This window comes from Haliotis rubra, unplaced genomic scaffold (genome assembly GCF_003918875.1).
Source record: "Haliotis rubra isolate DU_JTF1 unplaced genomic scaffold, ASM391887v1 Scf860, whole genome shotgun sequence".
NCBI classification, from domain to species: Eukaryota; Metazoa; Mollusca; class Gastropoda; order Lepetellida; family Haliotidae; genus Haliotis; species Haliotis rubra.
In genome coordinates, this window is record NW_025767591.1 from 14697 (window position 1) to 42580 (window position 27884).

The 27884-nt window shown below is 42.8% G+C and overlaps 1 protein-coding gene across 1 annotated transcript; it reads right to left on the reverse strand.

The window, feature by feature from the left end:
• Window positions 1-286: 286 nt before the first annotated feature.
• Window positions 287-27884, reverse strand: LOC124262946 (adhesion G-protein coupled receptor D1-like). The gene is made up of 18 exons (XM_046697561.1): window positions 27808-27884; window positions 26878-26954; window positions 24810-25016; window positions 24496-24534; window positions 21372-21480; window positions 14288-14377; window positions 13700-13866; window positions 12952-13001; window positions 12203-12317; window positions 11435-11538; window positions 11117-11216; window positions 7795-8012; window positions 5792-5858; window positions 3460-3545; window positions 2922-3048; window positions 1802-1843; window positions 1371-1523; window positions 287-496 (listed from the first exon to the last, which is right to left on the reverse strand). Exons 1-18 carry the CDS (start codon window positions 27878-27880, stop codon window positions 467-469), a joined length of 1854 nt encoding a protein of 617 aa, XP_046553517.1. The 5' UTR covers window positions 27881-27884; the 3' UTR covers window positions 287-466.

Consider the following 27884-nt stretch of genomic DNA (forward strand, 5'->3'; position numbering starts at 1 on the left):
AATCAATATAATCATAAACAACTGATACTCGAGAGTGTTAAAATCAATATAATCATAAACAACTGATACTCGAGAGTGTTAAAATCAGTATAATCTTAAACAGATCTCTATAGCTTAAATCAGAAGAGCCTACTCTAGATGCGAAGCTCAAGATTGTTTATTCGACTGTGAGTGAGTTTATTTTTATACCTATTCCGGTAATCTCCCAATAGTACCAAGGCCGACTACCAAACCGACGAAAACAATATCTACGGTTTTGATAAAACACGATCGAAAACAACAGACAAACTGTCCTCAAATACTTCATGATATTTTATTTCTTAAAACTTTAGCAATTAACTATATATGTTTATCGCCAAAGACATTTGAAACAGGCGATGCCATGATTCTCGTCATACTTCGCTTTGGGCAAGTTTGGCCTGTTCAAACAGTGTCTTCCTCAACAAACGGCAGGGACACGGGTCTCTTAGGAAATTTGCTTCAGTTTGGATGTTGTCTGAAAACGAAATATAATGCTGTTAAGTTCTTAAGTTGCAAACAATAGAGATAAGAATCGCAAACAACACAGATACTGTCGCAAATAACAGCTAATCGGGAAAATGATATTTGCGTCAGTAAATGTGTATGTCAAACCATATCCGAAGAAGGGTCCGTTAGGGTGGCCTAGTGGTTAAAGCTGACTTAGGTTCGATTCCCCACGTAGGTACACTGGAGCTGAGGCATAATGTCCACTATATCACAGGAAACATGAAGGTTGTTTTATAGTCAGGTGCTCGTATGAGCTAAGTTGACAGTGAGCCATCGCCAAGCCAGGGATCATAGCAGTGGTTGGTTGGTTGTAGTTTTACGCCGCACTCCGAAATGTTCCAGCTAGATGGCAGTGGTCTGTAAATAATCCAGTCTGGACCAGACAATCCAGTGATCAACAGCATGAGCATCGACCTACGCAAATGGGATTTTGATGACATGTGCAAGTCAGCGAGTCTGACCACCTGATCCCATTAGTCGCCTCTTACGACAAGCATGGGTTGCTGAAAATCAATTCTTATTTGGGTACTGTCAGTTGAAATCTAAAATCTAAACAGACATTACACGCTGGTTTGTTTAGTCCAGACTCGACTATTTAGCCGGTCGTCATGCAGATGGAAGGTTGCTGTGTGCTGCCTCAAACAACATAGAGACGATAATTTCACACTGTATGCAATGTTCACAGATTATGAACTGGAATTTACTCTCACAAGTAGCTTCTCACTGTATACTCGGAGTGCGCCGTGGGCAACAAGCGCTGGACTACTGGCCACTCGTCATCCCCGAGGTGTATTACCAGCACAATACGTATGTTCCGATTCATAAACAGTAAATACACTTACTACAGTGAAAATGTCCTGAACACTCCGAAGACCTCGTTTTGGCTTTAGGAACTGCCCCGTCCATGCATCTTGTGTCGGTGTAGTGACCTTCACTTCCGATGTGTGGACTTTACTTTGGCGGAGACCAATTTTCTTCTTCCACGATGTCATCACCTACATGATTACAAGAGTGAGTGAGTGAGTGAGAGTGAGTGAGTGAGTGAGTGAGTGAGGGAGTGAGGGAGTGAGGGAGTGAGGGAAGGAGCGAGCGAGTTCCCCACTCAAGAACATGAAAGTGGATCACCTCATCGCCAACATATCCGAACCATGGACCAATATTGTTTGGGTGGGACATTGTATTTGAGACTAAGAACGGACTCTCTCAGAGGGAGAGGATGGGGAGGGGTTTCGCAAACACCCACGCAGAGACGACACATAGTACACAAACTCACGTCTTCATTGAGTAAGCAGTGGAAGATGAGAACCAGCATCCCCTGTAACAAACAACGGAAACAGGTCAGGTCACCACGCAAAAGTCAGTGTCCAAGGATAACCAGCAGGATGGTCCGGCTATCAGCTGTTAAGTAGGCAAATAACATTAAAGATAAGATACCTGTAAATATGACACCTTCTCTTTTCTGTTACGATCCAGTGTTTTGGTATGTGGATTTATAGCGAACGTCGAATTAATAGAAGTTATCCAGAAAGTGTATCCTGCTTACTGATCTGGCGTTTAGCGTTGGTCGTTTAGCTTTTATACTTTGACCAGGATAGCCTGCAAGGGCCCAATCCACTAAACGTTCGTAGGAGTACGCCGTTCGTAAGCCAGTGATATAGTATAGTGAGGGAGTGAATGAATTTGGTTTTACGCCGCTTTTAGCAATATTCCAGCAATATCACGGCTGGGGACACCAGAAATGGGCTTAACACATTGTACCCATGTGGGGAATCGAACCCACGTCTTCGGCGTGACCAGCGAACGCCTTAACCACTAGGCTACCTAACCGCCCCGATATAGTATAGAGTTACGATAGCTCGTAAAGTTACGACTGCTTTGTGGATCGGGACCCAGGTCCATTAGTCCATTTACACCATCACGGAAAACAAACAAACATAGAAGCAGACAACAGAGGGGGGTAATTCAATTATATTATACCATCAGGGCCGTCATGTCAGCTTGATCAAGACTGTAAGACAACAGCCAGTAGGTATCCAGTCTGAACCATACAAACCAGTGATTGATATTGTGAGCAAAGTCCACACAGCCAAGGGACTGAGTATATGCAATCCACCAGTTACCAGAGTCGTTATGTCGCCCTTTAAGATGGGGTAGTTTGGTTTGGATCATCATGAAGAACCGGGTGTGAATTGCTGGTCTTAACATGCGCCATGGGTGAGGCGCGTTCACTTGGTTCATGTACTTACGTAGATTCATCTTGCTCATGATATCTATCACCTGATAGTGTGATCGCGTCTCAGTTACACACCGACCGCCGTCACATAGAGGGAATGTTGTTTAGCGGGGCAGTATATAAATAGTACATTGAAGTGTTGGGGAAATCCCCGGGGTACCTGCAGTCCGTTCAGCAGGGAGAAGATGTACTGGAACAGGACAGTGGAGCTGTTCACGGCAAACACTCCCACAATCCATGTCGGCCCCAACACTGGGAGGAGGATCACGCAGGCCCGGATGTTGCACCTGCAGACAGGTGAGTGATCATTGAGGGACAGGTGAGTATACACAAGTTCTGAGTCACAAAAATATTCACGTAGCCTACATATCCTCTTGGAGTGTTCAGATGGAGGAACCGTCAGTGCGTTAGCGCTCCTAGACCACACAGAGGTGTAAGGCCTGCGGTAGTCATCGCAATTCGCCTGTAATCACACTGCCGGTAGGTTACTTACAGACCGCCATGCTTACATTACATTTCATTAATACATTTTCTTTTTTGTTAATACAGATTAGTTACACTCCCAAAATACACTAGCCTATGTATGCCTCGTTTGTCCATGTAAATATTGTCCAAACGGAAAATAACACAAAAAGAATGTCATACATTTAATGTCCAAACGTCAATCCCATTCATAGGAATAGTATAATATCGCTTACTTTATCTTTTGATTGTCTGTCTTCTTTTCGTTGGCCTTGACCTTGTTGAACTTAAACATCACGAGCACAAGGACAAGGACGTTGACCTGCAAGGTCAAAACATCACTTTCAGACAACATGGAGCTCGAGGGTAAACGTGATCGAATATGGGTCCCACTAGAAACACATGAAAGTAAAAACTTAAAAACTGAAACTATATTAAAGCAATTATAAAATTGGCTTCTTCTGGAGACATCGGTTGAGTGAGATCAAGCTATATCTGATAGGTCATATTACCATTACATCACGATGCCTTCAGACAACGGTGACGTCATCGGTTACCATCACAACTCCCGAGCCACTGAATCTGATTAGTCGAGACACTGGCTTATACAGGAGATATCGATTGGCTGAAATCAACCATCCCTTGATATCGGTACAAATAACTTGTATCGCAATTCTTAAGTTTGTTCATCATTGTGACGTCACTGGTTACCATGACGTCAAGCTCCAGTGGCATTACTTATCCCTCTGACACAGAATGCAGTCTGCAGCCTTCAGGAAACTGCACCTATTCCATATTCCAGTTGACAAGAGTGAACGATAAACAGAATCTCGCTCAATGTGAAACAATAATAATCGTTAAGCCAGAGATGATAGCATACACCTAGCAGCATCCCTGCTGTTCCAAAACAGTAATAGGCTTGACATTCAGATATATACTCAAACACAAAAGAAATGTCACCTTTCAAAACAAAATGCAATTTTCTTATTCTTACAAGGTGGTGTGTTTTTTATGATTGTACCGTTTTGTTACCATGTCAATTCAAATTTACAGTTATTACCAACATCAGTTTGTTTTCTGATGCAAAAACATATCGACCGAACGCACCTAAATAGGTAGACGTGGTAAAAGCTTCCGTATGACATTCGTGAAAATGAAATGCACGTGCATATTGTGACAACCCTACCAATGAAAGCGAGTCCCAAACTCGCCTGCAGTAATTTTTGTTTGGACACAATCGCCATGGCACGACTTACGAGAGATCAGAGGAACCAGGTCTTCGGACGATTGCAAGTTGGCCTGACTGCACGGTGGGTTTCCAATCGTTTTACTGTTCATGTTAGGATAATCTACCGACTGCAGGAGCGGTATCAGGCCACTAACAGCATCCAAGACCGTCCACGCAGTGGACAACCTTCAGTAACATCACAACGCCAAGACTGACAGACCGTGTGCAACTATCTGCTTCACCAGAGCGACGGAAACAGCACGCCAGACCATTGGGATTCACAACAGACCCATTATATTCCATTATATATTAGTGCCGATACAGTGCGTCGACGTTTGCGCGGAAGCAACCTCTGCAATCACAGACCATATCGCGGTTCTGTCCTCACCGCTCGCCACCGCCCAAACCGACTGAATTGGCAACTCAGCATCGAAATTAGCGTTATCGACAATCGACTGTGCTTTTTTTTCTGATGAAAGCCGATATTGTGTTTAGACAGCCGACGGCAGAGTGAGAGTATTGCGAAGGCGTGGGGAACGCTTTTCCAATGAGTGTGTTATTAGGAGACTTGAGGGGTGGTCCAAGCGTTTGGGGTACAATCGGTCTGAACCAGAGAGTTGGCCCCTTGGTGTTCCATAATTTATGTCCAGGACGAGGAAATGGCATGACAGCTGCTCGCTATATTGACCAAGTCATAAGACCCCACGTTGTACCACATTTTGGATGTCACAGAAATCACATCTTCCAATAAGACAACGCTCGTGCCCCCAAAGCCAAAGGTATTTCGCAGAGTATGGACCCAAGTGCCTATTATTTGGCCTTCACCAACCGGCTAATTCATTCCATGTACAGACGATGCAACGCCGTCATCGATGCCATTGGAGGTATCTTAATGGTACCATTTTTTGGTGATTTCGTTTGTGTGAACACTAAATGTGATTCCCGAAAATATGTTAACCATAATTGTCAAAATTGAACTCAGTCATCTGCTTTGATTGTTAATTAGAGCGAATTAAAGTGTGTGTTTTAAGAAACCTCTATCGCTGTGACGTTTCTTTTGCGATTCAGCATACTATGGTCTTCGCACAACCGTTGTTCCTTTACCATGCTTGAAGATTCTATGCTCTTCTAAAATATTCTAGATTATACACGACTCAAAAAATATGAAATATGCGTACATGCTAACCAGTGCTTACAGTATATATATAGTTATACATCCATGACAACTAATTATTGCTAAAACATAATTTTAATGAACTTCGAGTGAATTTTAACAGCCAAATTGTAATACAATCACAACACTGTTAACAATGAACTTCACAACTTGTAAGACGACTTACCGTAAACACGGACACTGCTGGGGCAATAAATGCAAACACAAGACCTTGATCCGGCGACAGCCAGCAGCTGAAAAATATTAATGATAATTATATAATTTAATAATATAATAATACTTTATTGCCCGACAAAGGAATTCGTTTTACAACAGTGAGATATACAGCATGGTTAAAACAAATTAAGCACAGAAACACGATCACCTTAAAACACACAGATAAACAGGATGAGAAGAATGACAAGTGTATGCTGTAAGAGACTAGTAGACAAATACATTTAAAATTATGGCTATGTCCAACATTCATATAAAAGTTTAATGCTAACAGGTATAAAAGATGTTTGTGGCCTTTTTGTGCGAACTTTAGGTACGAGGAATCTACGTCCAGATGGTAAAAGTTTAAAACAAGAATGTAAATCATGAGACGGGTCGGATAAAGTTTTGTTCGCAGACATTAAAACACGATTCTTATACATATAACAAAGGGGGTTAAAATTCATGCCGACAATTTTTGAACAGGGGGTTACAACTTTTTGGAGTTTGTTTTTCTTTTGGAGGGAAAGGGCACCAACACTGAACAGAGAACAGTAAAACAGATTGGATACATTCCAAATGGTATTGTCAGTCAATGTTAAAAGATCTGAGCCTCCTCATGAAATACATCCGTTGTTGACATTTCTTGTATATAGAATCGGCATTTTGAGAGAGAGAGAGTTTACTGTTTACTGGGACGGTATTGTGTTTGTCTGCTGTAAACCACATTCATGACGCTAACACTTATTACCATCAAATATCATCGAGTGAGTGTGTGGGTGAGAGGGTGAGTTTAGTTTTACGCTGCCTTTAGCAATATTGCAGCAATATCACATCGGGAACACCAGAAACGGGCTTCACATATTGTGCCCATGTCGGGAATCGAACCCGGATCTTCGGCGTGAAGAGCGAACGCTTTAACAATAAGGCTACTCCACCGCCCCAAATCGATTGTGAGTCAGTGAGTCAGTGAGTTTAGATTTACGCACTCAGCAATATTCCAGCAATATGGCGGGGGTCTGTAAATAAACGAGTCTGGACCAGACAATCTAGTGATCAACAGCCTGAGCATCGATCTGCGCAATTGGGAACCGATGACATGTCAGGGAGTCTGACCACCCGATCCCGTAAGTCGCCTCTTACGACAAGCATGGGTTACTGAAGGCCAATATTCTAAACCGGATCTTCACGGGTCGATTGTGAGTCAGACAAACCCGTGATTGACACCATGAGCGCCGCCCCATGACATCAGGTACACAGAATGCGAGCCAACAAGCCTGTACAACTGCGGATCGTGTGATCGCCCTTTTGATTCACGTTTCAAACCAAACATTTGACAACGTAAAGACAAAATATGTCAAATCTTCATATCCGCAGCCATGGCAAGCCCAAAAGCTATTTATCATCGTTGGTACAAACACTCCCCAGAGTTTGAAATATATCTTCACTTTCCTAAAGTTATATCACAGCAACTTTTGACATTCAGAACATCAAACCAGAACCTACCGGTTGAGACTGGCCGCTGGAGTGGAGTACCCAGAGAAGAGCGACTTTGCCCCCTCTGCAGCTCACCAGCAGTTTCAGATGAGTACCATTATCATTTTAAATGTGAAGCCTTCATTTCCAATTTTATCCCAAATCAATTTCTACAATAGCCCAATCTCGCAAAAACGGCGAACCTTCTCAAATCAAAACACTTTACTTAACTTAGCAAAATATATTAGAACTGTTTCCAAAAAGTTCCAAATAAAATCTAATTTGTAACATTTACGCTTTTTCAATTAGAATATCTTAAGTTTGTATATGTATTACAAACGTCGATGTACATACCTGCTATCATGCATGCCATTTATTGTATTCAATTATTTGTCTCATGTACCACCGTTGGTGGGTTTTTGAGAATAAAGATGAGATGAGACTCAGTTATTCGCCCAGTCAAACCATGAGGATCCCAGGGGTAACATGGGAACAACTTACTATGCTTCATTTCCGTACAAATGGTAGGACGTAAACAGGGACACTCCCACTATGACAAGGGGTGTTAGGTAGGCGGCGACCGTGTATGCCACAGAGTGGTTCTTCTGGTTGAAGACATCTGACACCTTGAAGTAGAGCTCCATCCCCTGTGTGAGCATCCAAGTGAGGCAGGCCAGGAACAGGTAGTGTAGCAGGATCGCTACTGACTTGCACACCATCTGAAACAGCAGATTCAGAAGCAGTGGACGGAACCCTTCGGAAAATATCGCAGCGTCAATAATGTGAGTGAGCGGGTTTGGTAAGCCCGCTTTGAAAAGTGTTTTCGTAATACGACGTCATGTCACACCGAGTGAGGCAGTGAATGAGTGAGAGAATTTGGTTTAACGCTTCTTTCAAAGTATTTCACCAGTAAACTGTTGTCTGTATTGGTCAGCATTTTACATTTCATTGTAAGTTTACAGATTGTTGATGTTCTAATGACGGCGTGTTGTTTGGGTAGAGATTGTTGATGTTCTGATGTTGGTGTGTTGTTTGGGTGAATATTGTTGATGTTCTGATGACGGTGTGTTGTTTTGGTAGAGATTGTTGATGTTCTGATGACGGTGTGTTGTTTTGCTAGAGATTGTTGATGTTCTGATGACGGTGTGTTGTTTTGGTAGAGATTGTTGATGTTCTGATGACGGTATGTTGTTTGAGTGAAGATTGTTGATGTTCTGATGACGGTGTGTTGTCTGGGTAGAGATTGTTGATGTTCTGATGACGGTGTGTTGTTTGGGTAGAGATTGTTGATGTTCTGATGACGGTGTGTTGTTTGGGTGAAGATTGTTGATGTTCTGATGACGGTGTGTTGTTTGGGTGAAGATTGTTGATGTTCTGATGACGGTGTGTTGTTTGAGTGAAGATTGTTGATGTTCTGATGACGGTGTGTTGTCTGGGTAGAGATTGTTGATGTTCTGATGACGGTGTGTTGTTTGGGTGAAGATTGTTGATGTTCTGATGACGGTGTGTTGTTTGAGTGAAGATTGTTGATGTTCTGATGACGGTGTGTTGTTTGGGTGAAGATTGTTGATGTTCTGATGACGGTGTGTTGTTTGAGTGAAGATTGTTGATGTTCTGATGACGGTGTGTTGTTTGGGTGAAGATTGTTGATGTTCTGATGACGGTGTGTTGTTTGGGTGAAGATTGTTGATGTTCTGATGACGGTGTGTTGTTTGGGTGAAGATTGTTGATGTTCTGATGACGGTGTGTTCTCTGGGTAAAGATTGTTGATGTTCTGATGATGGTGTGTTGTTTGAGTGAAGATTGTTGATGTTCTGATGACGGTGTGTTGTTTTGGTGAACATTGTTGATGTTCTGATGACGGTGTGTTCTTTGGGTGAAGATTGTTGATGTTCCCATGACGGTGTGTTGTTTGAGTAGACATTGTTGATGTTCTGATGACGGTGTGTTGTTTGAGTGAAGATTGTTGATGTTCTGAGGACGGTGTGTTGTTTGAGTGAAGATTGTTGATGTTCTGATGACGGTGTATTGTTTGGGTGAAGATTGTTGATGTTCTGATGACGGTGTGTTCTCTGGGTAAAGATTGTTGATGTTCTGATGATGGCGTGTTGTTTGGGTGAACATTGTTGATGTTCTGATGACGGTGTGTTGTTTGGGTGAAGATTGTTGATGTTCCCATGACGGTGTGTTGTTTGAGTAGACATTGTTGATGTTCTGATGACGGTGTGTTGTTTGAGTGAAGATTGTTGATGTTCTGATGACGGTGTGTTGTTTGAGTGAAGATTGTTGATGTTCTGATGACGGTGTGTTGTTTGGGTGAAGATTGTTGATGTTCTGATGACGGTGTGTTGTTTGGGTAGAGATTGTTGATGTTCTGATGACGGTGTGTTGTTTGGGTAGAGATTGTTGATGTTCTGATGACGGTGTGTTGTTTGAGTAGAGATTGTTGATGTTCTGATGACGGTGTGTTGTCTGGGTAGAGATTGTTGATGTTCTGATGACGGTGTGTTGTTTGGGTAGAGATTGTTGATGTTCTGATGACGGTGTGTTGTTTGGGTAGAGATTGTTGATGTTCTGATGACGGTGTGTTGTCTGGGTAGAGATTGTTGATGTTCTGATGACGGTGTGTTGTCTGGGTAGAGATTGTTGATGTTCTGATGACGGTGTGTTGTCTGGGTAGAGATTGTTGATGTTCTGATGACGGTGTGTTGTTTGGGTGAAGATTGTTGATGTTCTGATGACGGTGTGTTTTCTGGGTAGAGATTGTTGATGTTCTGATGACGGTGTGTTGTCTGGGTAGAGATTGTTGATGTTCTGATGACGGTGTGTTGTTTGGGTAGAGATTGTTGATGTTCTGATGACGGTGTGTTGTCTGGGTAGAGATTGTTGATGTTCTGATGACGGTGTGTTGTCTGGGTAGAGATTGTTGATGTTCTGATGACGGTGTGTTGTCTGGGTAGAGATTGTTGATGTTCTGATGACGGTGTGTTGTCTGGGTAGAGATTGTTGATGTTCTGATGACGGTGTGTTTTCTGGGTAGAGATTGTTGATGTTCTGATGACGGTGTGTTGTCTGGGTAGAGATTGTTGATGTTCTGATGACAGTGTGTTGTCTGGGTAGAGATTGTTGATGTTCTGAGGACGGTGTGTTGTCTGGGTAGAGATTGTTGATGTTCTGATGACTGTGTGTTTTCTGGGTAGAGATTGTTCATGTTTTGCTGACGACGTGTTGTCTGGGAAAAGATTGTTGATGTTCTGATGACGGTGTGTTTTCTGGGTAGAGATTGTTGATGTTCTGATGATGGTGTGTTGTTTGGGTGAAGATTTTTGATGTTCTGATGTTGGTGTGTTGTTTGGGTAGAGATTGTTGATGTTTTGATGACGGTGTGTTGTCTGGGTAGAGATTGTTGATGTTCTGATGACGGTGTGTTGTCTGGGTAGAGATTGTTGATGTTCTGATGACGGCGTGTTGTCTGGGTAGAGATTGTTGATGTTCTGATGACGGCGTTTTGTCTGGGTGAAGATTGTTGATGTTCTTGAGTTGTTTGGGTAGAGATTGTTGATGTTCTGATGACGGCGTGTTGTCTGGGTGAACATGGTTGTTGTTCTGGAGTTGTTTGTGTAGAGATTGTTGATGTTCTGATGTCGGTGTGTTGTCTGGGTAGAGATTGTTGATGTTCTGATGACGGTGTGTTGTCTGGTTGAAGATTGTTGATGTTCTCTTTTAGCAAGTTGAGTTGCTTTTAGCAACAATCCTGTTTAAGCTTTTTTTAATAATGATAGGTACTCCCGTGGGGAGGGTTAACAAATGGACGGTCCTTTACCTCATTGTTGGTCTTATCGATGCCCAGCAGGAACACCGTCTGGGACAGGAGCAGCATGAACACCAGGTTCTTCAGTATGTACAGCCTCTTGGACGCCCGTCTGGAACACCAGTTGTGCTGGTACAAATGTGACACTTTCTGATACGGTCATTCACACTCACACACACTCACTCACGCACGCGTGCGCACCTTATTTCAGCTTAAACCACGTCATTTAACCTTTCCTTCAACCATCTCACCATAACCCTCCTCATCCCACCTCACCTCACCTTACTTCACCTCACCTAACCTCACCATATCCCTCCTCATCTCACCCACCTGACTCCTATCAGCATGATGAAAGTGATGGACAGTGCCGTGATTGAGACGACACATCCGATCAGTGACGTTACTTCCAGACCGGCAACATCCGACAGGGGCACCTTTTAGAAATAGACAGTAACAAGATAAAAGAAGCCATCGAGCGATGTCAAACGACTGGAAGATCTGGGGTAACACGTGATGTAGTTCAACCATTATGGAATTTATGTGGGTGTTTGTGGGTGTGGGGTTTTTTTTGTTTCGGAGGGAGGGGGGCGTGCGTGTGTGTTTGTGTTGGGTGTAGAGCGTGGGGGTGGAGGTGGGGGTTCTGGGAGGTTCTTGTTATCCTGACAATTATGTTAGATAGGTCTCACGCGTCCAGAAAAAACAACTTTGCTCAGTAGTCCAAAATGTATTTTTTCTCAAAATGATTTCGTTGACCATTCTTAATATATTATTAAATGGCCTCAAACACTTTTCACGGGACGTAGATCACCAATCTAGCTAGTTTGTAATAAACTGGACGTCAGCGTCCCATGTGCAATATCCCTTGCAGGTTTGGCAGCCCTAAGATATCCCATATCATTTCTCTTCATGTGATTGACTTGTTCACCCCTGGTATCGCCCCATTAGATAAACAGCATTCATTTCTTGAAGCATCGACGCACGGCACGCAACGTTACAACTGTCAGCTATGTTCAAATACCGTACAACAAACATATATACATGTTTGACACATTGACCATTTAGAAACTATCATATTGTAAGGAACCCGTTAACGCTCACCGTCAGTTTCACTGGCTGCATTATGATGGCGAAGTTGGTCAGGTGACTGGATTTGCACACGGTACTACTGTCCGTCATCCGGGTAGTTTCTATACCGGAAGGGGACCACTCTGAACTGATGAAAGAAATAGGTTCAAGGTCACTAGCCTCCTGTAAATTGTTTGTTTGCTTGTTTTGATATTCATCACCGCATTCAGTAATATTCCAGCTGTGTGACGGCAGCCTCTTACGGCTCGGACCAGATAATTCAGTGATTGACATCATGAGCACCGATCCACGTTGTTGTTGTTGTTTGTTGTTTTACGCCTCACTCGGCAATATTCCAGCTATATGGCGGCAGTCTGTAAATAATCGAGTCTGGACCAGACAATCCAGTGGTAAACAGCAGAGCATCGATCTGCGCAATTGGGAACCGATGACATGTGCCAACCAAGCCAGCGAGACTGACTACCCGATCCCGTCAGTCGCCTCTTACGACAAGCATGGGTTACGGAAGGTCAATATTCTAAAACGGACCTTCACGGGTCGATTGTGAGTCAGACAAACCCGTGATTGACATCATGAGCGCCGCTCTATGACGTCAGGGTACACAGAATGCGAGCCAACAAGCCTTTACAACTGCGGATAGTGTGATCGCCCAATTCTTATTCGGATCTTCACGAGGTACAGTCTATGCAGTTCGGATACGATGATGTGCATCTAACAAGTGGAGTTCCTAATGACCTGGCTAACAAACAATCGGAACATACCTGTGTAGATCTTCCTTCATGAACACACACAATGGACTCAGTCTGTTGCGCTGCAATGAACGGAACATTCATTCGTCAACACTCGCCCTTTTCCGTGATCTGTAAGAAGACTCGTCCCCAAATCGATCAATGTGTGAAAATACGACAATATGTGCAACAGAACTGAGATACTTGACACAAACAATCCTGAGTTCGTAGATCATTTATGGCAAAAGTAATCTAAAAATCGTAAAATCTGCACATCGCCATTTCGAGATGACAAGTTCGTCGAAAAATAATTGTGTTACATGAACTGCAGTTGTAGACTGGATCATGCACGGTGATAGATTCATATCAACCATTGCATTTCTATGGAGGTGCTTGTCATAGAACAAAACAGTTGTACAAAGGCTGTAAAATATAGGACGACATTTAAATTTTTCTTGGCAAGATGTAAACAGTAATATATCATCCCAGCTTTGTCCAAACAGATGTAATTTGGAACCAGTGTTCCAAACGCTTGATGTGCTATAATGGAAGGCTAAATTTTACACTTGTTCATTGCTGATGACTAGGGTCCAGAAATATGACTCACAACCTCCTGATGAGTGAGTGAGTGAATTAGTGAGTTAGTGGTTTTACGCCGCTTTTAGCAATATTCCAGCATTATCTTCGGCGTGACGAGCGAACGCTTGAACCACTATGCTATCCCACCGCCCCCTCAACATAGTAGCCGTATACATGACAGTAAGGACGATTGAACACTTACATCCAAAGGCACATGCGTGAACTGTAGATCGAGTGTTGACGTCATCGAATCATGTGCGCCGATGTTCACTGACACAATGGGTGTGATTCGTGACGACTCGTTGACAGCACCCAGTTCAGAATCCAAGATGGCGACCATCACTTGGCCGTACTTTGAGTCACCTGTTGCTGGAAAATGATATTAAAGGAAAGTTATGGAATCATCAACGCGCAAACACTGTGAGCTTTGCCAACCCAACGCAATCTTCTGTTGCCATGGTTGCAGTCAGTACATTCAGAAGCGGCGCCAGAGAGTAATCTTTGGACTGATTCCATTGAGTGAGTGAGTGAGTGGCTTTAGTTTTACTCCGCCAATCTGATAATTCCGTGAGTGAGTGAGCTGGGTTGTACGCCGCTTTAAGTAATATTTCAACAATATCTGGGCGGGGGACACCAGAAATGGACTTCACACATTGTACTCATATGGGGAATCGAACCCGGGTCTTCGTTGGGACGAGCGAACGTTTTAACAACTAGGCTACCCCTGATGGAAATTGGAAATGAACAGATCCCCTAAAACCTGGCGATGACACCAGGTGTTGCAACCTACCGTTAGATTCAAGCGGAGGAACTATAACGGAGACTTTATCAAACTGAAACCTAGCCGACCTCTTCCCGTCAAATTTCTCAGCATGAAACTCTGAAAAAGAATGAAAATATACTGAACAAAAAAAGTTGAGAATCATAAATATTTGGGGGATATTTTGTAGCGAAGACGAAGCACACAATCTCAAATATATCGCAAAAAATATTCATGATCCCTTATGTAGCGAAGACGAAGCACACAATCTCAAATATATCGCAAAAAATATTCATGATCCCTTATGTTTTCGTTTTCAATAACGCATTGCTGTGCGCCACAGAAATTGGCTGTGAACATTTAAATATATTCTTATTTTGCTTTATATAGTCAATGTGTCAAACGTGTAGGGACTAGGTTGGGAATCGAACCCATGTGCGTTAGGAGTGTACTCTTAAACTACTGGGCTACCAAACCACCTACTAAGAGGCTGGGTATTTACTGAGTAAGGTTATAGAACTTATAACTCTGTACATAGTGTTATCGTAATTATTGTAAATGGGCGATCTTTTTGTTACGAGGGGCGATAACTCTCCTTTTGAAATGATGTAAGCGATGCATGGTCCAACTTCTCGCTTCCGGTCTGGTTCCCGATTCAACGTGCTCTGCGACAACTTTCGACATGTAAAGACAGAGCCATTCTTACGTGTTTGATATTATTCGTCCGCGACTATATATTTTTTACAATTACTTGAACATTGTTTTTCACTTCTCTACGTTATATATCTTCTAAATATCCGTGTTGTTGAAAAAATATCCCAATATATTCGGGCCGATGAAATTTACACGTTGCATACAAGACCTTCACATTTCGTGCACCGCTTCAGCTTCCCTAATCGGCCGTAATACGAAAGAGATTTGAGTAGAAATACAATGAAAATACACTCCAGATTTAAAAGTAGGATTTTCATGCATCTAGTACAAGACTTTCATTACCGATTGCTAACCGTCAACAAAACGACAACACGTGATCTGTTTGAATGATTGTCTGATTCCACCGCCTCTCTTCGAACGGTTTTCTCACGATTCATTATTGCAACATATATCACTCATGCATCATGGAATCACAGAACACGGGCATAGCACTTGATATATCAACGTTCAAGGTAAAAATTGGTGTCTATGCACCAGCGTGAACGTTACCGGTGTGGGCGAAGGCTATACTGGTTAACTGTCTCTAAGTGTAATAGTAACACGTACAGCTCCCATCGCGCATACGACATGCGCTGTCAGTTTAAGGTTGGACCGTTTGAGAGGCATTCTAGAAGTTGTACATGAAAGTACTAAGAATGACAAGTCTTTAAGGATGATTAACGTCTTTATTGTACAATACCGACGTTATACCGTTAAGTATAAGTATCTATACCGAAACATTGCTATTGTACAGTAAAGAAGTTGATCATCCATAAAGATTTGTCATTTCTAAGGTTGAACCTTCCGAATCAGCGCACCTAGCGGATTAGTGAAGGGAAGATAAATTGAAAAGACCGCCTATTATAACACACTGGACACGGCGGCCATTAACAGAAACGGAAGTGCCGGTCCTTTGCCAGCTGTTACACTTTCAGCAGCAGATGACAAGGTTGAAAGTTTATATCTTCCATCCGTTCATGACGGACATTTGTGAATGTAATGACTTTGTCTTGACGGTATCAGTTATATTAATCAAGATAGAGCTCGTTAGTTACGGAAGCCAGTTAGTCGGTTGTGCCCGGCTAACTGGATTTGTTATATTAATCTGATGCGTTCTATATTTAAATGTCTTACACGAACAACTATCGATCACATGTGTTGGAATTAATCAGGTTATGTCAAATCTCGTCCAAACCAAAGCCGTACCGTTTAACAATTCAGTTTTCCATGCGTATATATATTATTCAAAGATCGAAAATTCAAAACACCCTCGTATATAGGCGTAATAATACCTATGATTATAGTTTAGCGCAAGTCCATTCTGTCGCGCATACAACCTGCACGTGCGGTACATGCTGTCCGAGCCAGCCCTGCTGCCCTGTGCTCAGTCGCCCAGTTGTAACAGAGCGTTAGGACACGCATCCACCTCCGTGGGTAGTTTTAGGGCTCCTTGCCTCTAGGCAGGAGACCAATTGAAATCGTTCGGATTATTATGTTTTACAGATTAAAGATAATATGCAGCAGAGAGGGTTCGGGTGATCCTAGCACAGTCAGGCTGGTAAGGCTCATCATCAGCTCAGGGCCCTTGCCCCCTCTACACGCAGCCCAGACAGCGAATGGGACTTATCCCAGGAAACGCTGCCTAGTCGAACCCACCAAGAACTTCCCGGAGAATATGAAGGCTCCCCAACACTGCAGCCTTCTGCATTACCCAGAGTGTCAGAAGGGCTGTACTCCCGGTGGAGAACCCGGGCACTCTCCTGATCTGCGCCAAGAGATCAGGAGGTACCAAACCAAGGGCTTATTATTATTATGTTTTACAGATTAAAGATAATATGCAGCAGAGAGGGTTCGGGTGATCCTGGCACAGTCAGGCTGGTAAGGCTCATCATCAGCTCAGGGCCCTTGCCCCCTCTACACGCAGCCCAGACAGCGAATGGGACTTCTCCCAGGAAACGCTGCCTAGTCGAACCCACCAAGAACTTCCCGGAGAATATGAAGGCTCCCCAACACTGCAGCCTTCTGCATTACCCAGAGTGTCAGAAGGGCTGTACTCCCGGTGGAGAACCCGGGCACTCTCCTGATCTGCGCCAAGAGATCAGGAGGTACCAAACCAAGGGCACCGAGAACAATGGGAGCCTGATTATTATTATTATTATTATTATTATTATTATTATTATTATTATTATTATTATTATTATGTTTTACAGATTAAAAATTGTATGCAGCAGAGAGGGTTCGGGTGATACTGGCACAGTCAGGCTGGTAAGGCTCATCATCAGCTCAGGGCCCTTGCCCCCTCTACACGCAGCCCAGACAGCGAATGGGACTTCTCCCAGGAAACGCTGCCTAGTCGAACCCACCAAGAACTTTCCGGAGAATATGAAGGCTCCCCAACACTGCAGCCTTCTGCATTACCCAGAGTGTCAGAAGGGCTGTGCTCCCGGTGAAGAACCCGGGCACTCTCCTGATCTGCGCCAAGAGATCAGGAGGTACCAAACCAAGCGCACCGAGAACAATGGGGAGCCTGACGACAGTGTACGTGGGATGCAAGCGAGACATTTCAAAGGCGAGGTCCGCATATTTATCATGCTTTTCCTTAATCTTGCCAATCACATTGGTGTCAAAAGGGACAGAAAATTCAATGATATAAATAAATTCATTGGCTTTATCAAAAAGGACAAGATCAGGTTTGTTAGCTGGAATTCTTCTGAGGCTGTATATGGGCCTATTCCACAGAAGTTTGAAAGCATCATTTTCCATGACGCCCTGGACATGTTCAGGGTCGTACCATGGATTGACCTCGGAGTCAAAGCCACAGGCATGTCGGAGACGGTAGTAAAAGCAACGAGCCATGCCATCATGTCGTTTAAGATATGCTGTTTGTGCCAAGGAAGGGCATCCACTGACAAGGTGTTGGACAGTATCCGTGAATTCATTGCAAAGACGACATTTCATATTGATATTTTCTTTAAGAATCACATTTAGGCGATTGCGAGTGGGAAGTGACTGGTCCTGAACAGCCAAAAGGAAGCCCTCACTTTCACATTTAAGACCAGCCGACTTCATCCAGGCGAAGGAGTCGGTGGGATTGCTATTCTGTTCAACACACTGCATGTACACGCGATGCAATGGATTCTCAGAAAGCTTCTCCAGAAAAGACCGACTCTGGGCAGACTTGGTGAAGGACTTCACCTGGTTTACTCCCATCGCTGTACCGTCCAGCAGTACATCGCCATCAGCAAAGTCAACCTCAAATTTCAGATTCTGTCCAACAACCTTGGCACGCTTAAAAAAGCTGTGGAATTCCTTGCTTTCATCATGGGTCTTGACATGCATCACCAGAGGATCATCCGATAAATAAATATGTGCAAAAGTACACAATAAAATTCTGTCTTGAAGAGCCTCCACATTAATCAAACCCCGACCTCCAGAATTGATTGGCATATATAAACGGTTAAGAGAGGAACGAGGGTGGTGGGCTCTGTTATCAGACATGATCCTCCTGGTCAGGCGGTCAAGACACTGGATGTCTTGTTTCGTCCAGTCAACTACTCCAAAGGAATAGGGAAGGACAGGCACACCAAAAGTATTGGTGGCTTTGACCTTGTTTCGAGCATTTAGCTCTGAGCTCCAGATTTTCTTTAAGCGAGATTTGTACTCGGCCCGAAGTTTGTCTTGAATTTGGGCTTTCTGGAGCTTGTCTCGAACTTGCATTCCAAGATAGGTGTAGGCCTGATCTTCCACAAGATGCTCAATAACTCCTCTTCTTGTAACTTGACCGATCCATCATTAACTACCTTGCCACGTTTCAAATGAAGAGTATTACATTTGTCGAGTCCAAATGTCATGCCAATATCATTAGAAAAGGACTCGACAAGGAGAACCTGTTCTTTCAAATTGGTATCTCCTTTGGCAAGGAGCTCGATGTCATCCATGTAAAGGAGATGAGTAAGAGGTGTTGGGGATCTGTGCTGAGGAGGTCCGGGATGGTAACCCTCCTCTTTATTGAGCAGAAAGCTCAAAGGATTTAAAGACAGACAAAAAAGCAAAAGACAAAAAGAATCCCCCTGGAAAATCCCCCTTCTGATTGGAATAGATTCCGAAGTCTGCACCTGCCCTTGCGAGTACATCTCAAGTTGAGTCGACCAGCAACTCATTAAAGACTTGAGTAAATCAAGTAGTCGCTCAGGGAGGTCAATACAATGAAGAGACTTCAGAATCCATTCGTGAGGAACAGAGTCGTATGCTTTTTTGTAGTCAATCCAGCACATGGAGAGGTTGCGGTGATATGCTTTAGCCTCTTCCAAAATCATTTTCTGTACAAGAAGTTGATCCTCGCATCCCGAACATCCCTTTCTTGATCCCTTCTGCTCTCTGTAAATGATATCATTGGAAGAGCAGTAAGATGACATGAGGTTTGTCAAACACCCTGTGAATATTTTATACTGAGTATTCAAACATGCGATAGGGCGGAAGTTTTGGGGATCAGTCAAGTCTCCTTTCTTGGGGAGAAGTATTGTGCGACCTTTGCAGAACCATGGAGGAACATCACCTGTGTCCACGAGAGAATTGAAACAGTGTAGTAATGGTGTTTGGACACAGGGGAACAGTTTCCAGTACCGGTTTCGAATGCCATCAGGCCCTGGAGCTGTATTAGATTTGGACTTTTTGATGACACTTTTCAGGCAATCTGGTGAGATGTAACAGACACACGACCTAATTACCTTCTCATGCATTGCATGGTCATAATCACGGACCCATGGTGCCTCAAGGTTACAGTTGCCGGGTACAGACCACAACTGTTTCCAGAACCTTTCATTGGCATCCATGGGAGGCCGTTTGTCATGTTCACCATCACCCTTTGTTTTCAGTTGCCTGTAGAAGTGTTTTTCATTGTTTCTAAAAAGTTTATTTTGTTTGATGAATTTATTTTTCTTTTCCCATTTTTTCTTTCTTTCAGTCCAAACCTTTATTTTGGCCTTAAGGGAACAATTTGGAGAAGTACCCTGTCTTTTGTTGTCTTGTATTGTAATTTTAATTTTCTCCAAATTGCCTTTTGCCGTTTTTACATTGGACTCCCTGATGATCTTAACTTCAGGCACAGCTCTATCCAGGAAATGTATTTTCTAGTTTCCGTTAGTTTTATTACTTGAAACCGGTTTTTCTTTGGTGTATTGTTCCTAGTATTAGATGCTTTTTCTTTGGAAACTGTGTGAATTTCCTCCAAGGTTCGAGCGGCAGCATAGACACAACAATTAACTTCATGTAATGAACAGTCCGATGAAAGTTTCATAGAAATAATATCATTTAATAAATTGATTTCATTTTGGGGAAAAGATTCATTTGTTTGTTTAATTGGCCTCCAATATTCTAAAGGTATATCAGATATTTCATCATAAATAGAATGATTATCATTATTTATTATTCCGCCGATTTTTGTACCAAACATACCTCCTAAACCAATCCTCAAACATCACACAGATGCCCACCGAGGTGAAGATATTCACCGTAAAAATCTCTAGGCTCTAGGCCCAATAGCAAAGGGAAGATAATTCAAAATTAATTCCAACATTTCAACGTTTGACAGCAAATATCTCAAGAACTAATTCTTCCAACACTTCCAAATCTCTTCTACAGGTGAACAATCGAATTCTCAACAACTTTGCCTGGACAGGTCAAGTCGCTAAAATGTACCGTTTGGCAGTTATTTTTGTTTTCAGTTTTTGGCCATGTTTTTCAGCAGTTTTCTGAGTAGTTTGCTCCCAAAACCATCAGCTCCAGACATTCCAAATTTTCCATAACTGATGTCCAGTAACCATTGTGCAAGTTCTGCACAAAAAGTGCCAGTATGATAGATGAAGTCTTGGTGATTCCAGAACACTAGTTGTTTTGACCGTAGACCCAAGAACAACTGAGATACAACCTTTTAAAGAGGGAACTATTTCTTCTCCAAATCTTCTTAAAAGATACATGACCCCCGCGACCCCGGCTGTATTTGGAAGATCCGCTCGCCTGTCAAAAACGTGTTCTTGCTCCGTTTTGGACGATCATTTCTAGCCCTCAAATACAATAGATAGAACTAAAGCCAATGAGCCCACATCGTTGCTTGTAACTATATTTATTAAATGTTTTAGGTTTTCAGTTGTTTTCTGAGAATCGAGGTTTTATGCATTTTATATGCAAAATTAATAAATTCACATATTTTCCCAAGCAAGAGTTAACAAATCAAAATAAGCATTTACAAGTGGTATTAAAATAGCAAACGTATATTATACGATGAACATATGGATGTTGTTGCACATTAGTTCACTTGCTGTTGACCGAACTTGCAACATTGGAACCTGAAGCAAAGTGAACTATGTTACAACAGGGACGTTGTACAAGATAATAGATGTGACTTATAAACAATGCATCTTACTGCAGTTATTGTCCTTGAAGGTAAGTTCCGTCTTGTCTCGAAGCAGTTCCTTCTCCAGCTTACGGAGGAATTTGTCAGCCCCGAGAATCATTCTGTGATGCCGACCTGTCTGCTGAAGGGTAACACCAAAATAGGAAACTGTGGACTCTTCAGAGGTTATTTCTAGAAGTGTTTGTTAAAAACACCGCACTCAGTAATATTCCACTTCTTTGACGGAGGTTATTAAATCATCGACTCTGGACCAGAAATCCGTTGCAAATGGGACTTAAAGGCACAATGTCACACCAAACATAATGCATTTCTCTCAATAATACTAACTATCAGCCCTCAGGGAAGCTAGTACCATAAAAAAAAATTCTCCCAAAATTACGCATTTAGATTGCAATATTAAACTGAACCTTTCTAATGAATTATTGCAACGTTGCATTAAATTTACTCTCGCGCCATCTACCGGCCAATCATTATTTCAAGCGAACCCCCATAGAGTTATGTCCCTTAGAACGCCCTTTACGAATACCCTACGCACAACTATCAATCGTAACTACTCGTCCCTTTCCGCAACCTGAAAGTAGACACGCCAAGGAAGTAACCTCAAAGGATATGTTTAACATGCTTAAATACTTTCCTACGCCATAATGCTAATATATCCTGGTTATAAAAATTCAGGAAACCCAGGAGGACTATGCAATAGTTAGAATATACTTGAAGTGTCTGGGAAAACATTAAGCAAGCCGAAATGAAAAATATTTCAAAGACCTATTTTAACCCAACTACATACGCGCTCTCTGATTGGCTGGGGGAATATTTCTCCCGGACATGGCTACGAGAGGGGTACGAGTCTACTCTCAGCTTACGGAAAGAGACGAGTAGTTACGAATGGCACAGCTATGTGATTGAAACCAGTTCGACAAACACCGACAACACCGCGTGCGACGGTTTTCGATGTACGGAGCAATTGTTAATATTCCATTTAGGGAAAGTGTCCTCTGTTTGGAAGCTGTTCTCCTCGAAGTTTCAGTTATCGATTTCTGGGATAATAAGGGAAGGGATACTAAGTCTTTTACTACATCAATATCATGCCAAAGTGAGTGCATATGTCCCATATGTTTAATTTAGGACAAAATATTGTCGAAAATGTGTGACATTGTGCCTTTAAAGACAAATTTAACCGTTGACGACAAACCAAGAAAAATTTAGCGGCATGATCTACCAGTTTCAGTTTGTGTACGGATCAGCTGGACGCACCTGTCATGAGCATGCCCTTCATGTAATCTACAGATGTTGGACAGTTAGTTTCTAGTCTGTCTCACAGTCCCTGAACCATATTATTTTCTCCACAGTCTAGCCATCCCTGTAATGCTTAAGCTCTAAATGGAGCAAGTCTTGATTTCCTCAGGTTCAGGTGAATCGCTGGCCTCCCTGTGTTTTATTTTCAATTTGAATGGGTTTAGCACAGTTATGTATATTCAGAGACTACGCGTAGTCTAGACAGTTTCAGTCAGGGGTGTGGACCATGTGGATGCACCTGTCATGAGCTTGTAATCTACAGATGTTGGACAGTTTCAGTCATGTGTAGACCATCTGGACGCACCTGTCATGAACTTGTAATCTACACATGTTGGACAGTTTCAGTCATGTGTGTGGACCATCTGGACGCACCTGTCATGAGCTTGTAATCTACAGATGTTGGACAGTTTCAGTCAGGGGTGTGGACCATCTGGACGCACCTGTCATGAGTTTGTAATCTACACATGTTGGACAGTTTCAGTCATGTGTAGACCATCTGGACGCACCTGTCATGAGCTTGTAATGTACACACGTTGGACAGTTTCAGTCATGTGTGTAGACCATCTGGACGCACCTGTCATGAGCTTGTAATCTACAGATGTTGGACAGTTTCAGTCATGTGTGTGGACCGTCTGGACGCACCTGTCATGAGCTTGTAATCTACAGAGGTTGGACAGTTTCAGTCATGTGTGTGGACCATCTAGATGCACCTGTCATGAGCTTGTAATCTACAGATGTTGGACAGTTTCAGTCATGTGTGTGGACCATCTAGATGCACCTGTCATGAGCTTGTAATCTACACATGTTGGACAGTTTCAGTCATGTGTGCGGACCATCTGGATGCACCTGTCATGAGCTTGTAATCTACAGATGTTGGACAGTTTCAGTCATGTGTGTGGACCATCTGGATGCACCTGTCATGAGCTTAAATCTACAGATGTTGGACAGTTTCAGTCATGTGTGCGGACCATCTGGATGCACCTGTCATGAGCTTGTAATCTACAGATGTTGGACAGTTTCAGTCATGTGTGTGGACCATCTGGATGCACCTGTCATGAGCTTGTAATCTACAGATGTTGGACAGTTTCAGTCATGTGTGTGGACCATCTGGATGCACCTGTCATGAGCTTGTAATCTACAGATGTTGGACAGTTTCAGTCATGTGTGTGGACCATCTGGACGCACCTGTCATGAGCTTGTAATCTACAGATGTTGGACAGTTTCAATCCAACACACACAGGACCTACTGCTGGTCTTCACTTTGTTTGCAATTCTAAGTTGCAGATTTACAGCAGTTGACTGCAGCTGACATACAGCTTACCTGCTGGTAATAACTGACAACTGACCTTCAGCTTATATAGTCTACAATTGATCTACAGACAATCAACAGGGAATCTACAGGTGATAGCTCATCATTACACAATGCCATTTAGAAAGTGGTCATATGTAACATATGTTATATTTGGGATTACACTTTCTTAGTGAAGTACAGATTCTAGTACTTTTGTTGGGTTGAGTCCCATCCGGGATTCGAACCCACACCCTCTCAGTCAGGCACCTAATCGCCAGCACACAAAGTCAGCCGCCTAACCTTCTCAGCCACCGCGACTTCCACAAAAAATGGAAATCTGATAACTGGTAGTATAGACTTCGGACTTTGTGTACCCCTCTAATAAATGTAAATTGGCACGGCTCCCACGGCCGAGAGCTATGATTACACTATGCCATTTAGAAACTGGCCAAATGTCACATATGTTAACATATGTGACATTCACATGGAACTACGGAACAGCTGATCTGACATACATGGTCTGCATGTAAAGTAAGGAATACCCACGTGTAGCGACATTATCCTCGACACCGCCTCCAGAACGTCCTGGAAATCATGAAACATAAGCTTCGTGTCAGGAGTGAGGTAACATAGGGTTAAACGTCTACAGAGATATGATTGCACACCGATATACCATATAGGACAGTTTGAAATGGATAGCCCACTCAGAGACAATATACCGACTCCGAAACGTTCGTACAAATGCAGTGGCATCGCGACCTGCACGCACACGTGCGTGCGTGTGTGCCTTACAAATTCATCGTGTAAATCAGAACCTAGAATCCGTCTCACATCAATCTCAACCAACAACTTCAACTGACCATTGTGAGATTTCCTGCATAGACGTCCCCGTCCAGATCTGTGACGTTGACCTCTGTTTCAAGGACGGTCAACAGCAATGCTTCCGCCGCTTCAAGGTCAAGGCCGGAATCATCTTCATTTTTCTTGCCCTTCCGATGAGGCGTCCTCTGGCGTAGAAAGGCGTTGACGTCTGCCATAGCACCTGACGCCGTGTACGGGTGTTTTCTCTGGAGAAGATATCGGTTTCAAGATACCTTTAGACGTTGCCAATACTTGGGTTGATTGTGAAAACGGTTGTGTATGAGTGAAATGTATATTACATTGAAGTATATCCAAATAACAATAGCCTTAGAAATACGTGTTCGCTGTGACAGGTATCGAAATATGACCTTTAATATTACCATACAAAACGACAAAAGAATTTATTGAGACATGTCAATCAGAAACATACTGATTGACTCATAGGATATATAAATCCATTTTATAAAGATAAACGGGTATCTTTCGTCAAGGTAGTAGGCCTAGGCATCGCTATACTGTTGTCCGCGGTTTTCTCTAGTAAAGGTGTAAGACCCGACTCACCTCCCACTCCCATGTGAGTACTGCCTGTCTCACTGAATGTTGTTTTACGGCGCAGTCAGTACTACTATAGCTATAGTATGACCAGAAATTATTGAGAATTTTAGGAATATGTTTAATTGGATTTCTAGCATAAACAACCTTGACCAGCTATCAAGTGCTTGGTTTCATTCAAGAGAGACAACTCCGTTAATTCTTTTCATTAGTTTGTGAAGAGTTATCCTTTGTTTTTCAGACGACATTTTCAGTGAAGAGTTACCCCCTTTGTTCAGTCTTGTTTTATAACAAGGACATCAGATCAGCTAAAGTGATTTCAAGTAGAACAGGCATCCCTTTGTCCACTGTTTATCGTGTTTTGAAAAATATTGCAAATTGATATGGCATTGAGCACCAGGGAGGCGCAGGTAGGCCCAGAAAATTGACTGTCGGTGACAGGAGGCGGTTTGGTATTCTTGTTTCTAAAAACAAACGAAGGAGTTTAGAAAACTTAAGGCTGGATATGATTGATAGAGGAACTGTGGCTGTCTGTAAGGAGACAATTAGAACTGAGCTGCATGCAATGGTTCGCAGAAAAGTCGAGGAATTCCATCACCGATCATGACACCTGAACAGAAGGAGCGAAGGTTGAACTGGTGCTTACAGCATAGAAATTTTAACTGGGACAATGTAATTTTCTCAGATGAAAGTTCTGTGTGGCTGTTTCCTAATACACTGAAATTCTGGACCAAACAAACTGAAAACCTTTGTATCAGCGCCCAAAGTACAGTCCCAAATTTAACGTGTGGGGTGGCATATCTGTGTTAGGGGCAACGCCCCTCTGTGTATTTGAAGGGAATATGAACAGTGAGCGGTACACAGATATTCTCGAGGGACATTTACTTCCATCTGCTCACGTGTTCTGTGGAAATGTTTGGACTTTCCAGCAGGACAACGACCCAAAACATCGTTCAAAGCATTCACAGGCTTGGTTTCGGACGCAAAATATGACATTATTAGATTGGCCAAGCTATAGCCCTGACCTAAATCCAACAGAAAATGTTTGGGGACTTATGAAGGAAAGTGTCAATAAGAACATTCTGACAAATATTGCTGAAATGAAAGAAGAGGTGGTCCGATATTGGGACAGCATGGACCACGACTTTCTAACTTCTTTGATCAATAGTATAGCCCGCCGCATTGAAGCCTGCATTGCTGCCCATGGTGACTTGACAAAATACTAACTGTTCACCTGTCTTTGAACTGGAGTTATGTTTAAAAAATATAAAAAATTACAATCTTTAAATTCTCAATAATTTCTGGTTGTACTGTATATCACATTACAGTTGGTTCGGGCGGTGGGGTAGCCTAGTGGTTAAAGCGTCCGCTCGTAACGCCGAAGACACGGGTTTCGAATCCCCACATGGGCACAATGTGTGAAGCCCATTTCTGGTGTTCCCCGCCGTGATATTGCTGGAATATTGCTAAATTCGGCGTAAAACCAAACTCACTCACTCACACCGTACTTATCACCTTTTTCATATTCTCTCCGTCTTTTTCTATGTTTTTCTTCTCTGGACCCGAATACCTCTTCCTCTGTCTACTGCAACCTTCAAGTAAATTGGAGTGCAAGTTTATAAATTTGACTGTACAATACATTTAACATAATCTTCAATTGACTGATCACCAAGCAAATATCTTTGTCTTAATTTTTCCACAAGCTAAATAGAGTATGCCACGCCCACTTACGGACTACTGCTTCCTGGGTTTGTGTTGCGCTGTTGCGCTGAACAGGTTCAGGTTCATATAAACTGAGGGGGCGGTGAGGTAGCCCAGTGGTCAAAGCTTATCGCTCGTCACGCTGGCCGTTCGGGTTCGATTCCCCACATGGGTACAACGTGTGAAGCTCATTTCTGGTGTCTCCTGCCGTGATATTGCTGGAATATCGCTAAAAGCGGCGTAAAACCAAACTCACTCAGTCAGTCATAGTAACAAAATTCAGTACACGCCTGGTGCTTTGGGTCCTTATTTTTCCCAAAAAACGTAACTATTTTGAAGAGCGTTTTGATTGTGACTTTCAACTCCCAAACATTGTGTGCATTTTTGCCTAAACACCACAGATATCCTTTACTGTTAGAGGGGCGCTGGGGTGCTTGTCAGGATGAAGAAACAATGATCCCGGTCTTATTTGATTATCACGGCGAGGGACACAATAATGAGCTTCACACATTGTACCCATTTCGGGAATCGAACCCGGGTCTTCGGTGTGACAAGCGAACGCTACCCCACCGCCCCAAATTGCCCCACTAGGCTTCCCTACCGTCCCTTACTACGCAGTGAAGTTACTATTGTAGATGTATATGTAAAAGATTGGACTCATATGTGTGTTTCAGTCATCATCCTCCGCACGTTTATAGCAGAATGAAAACAAAACATTTTCTAAATGAAAATATGAATAATTACTTCGTAAGTCTTCCTGCCCCTTGCAACAATTGCAAGGCTTGTTTACGACGCCATTACGATCCGAGGGGGGCATGCCC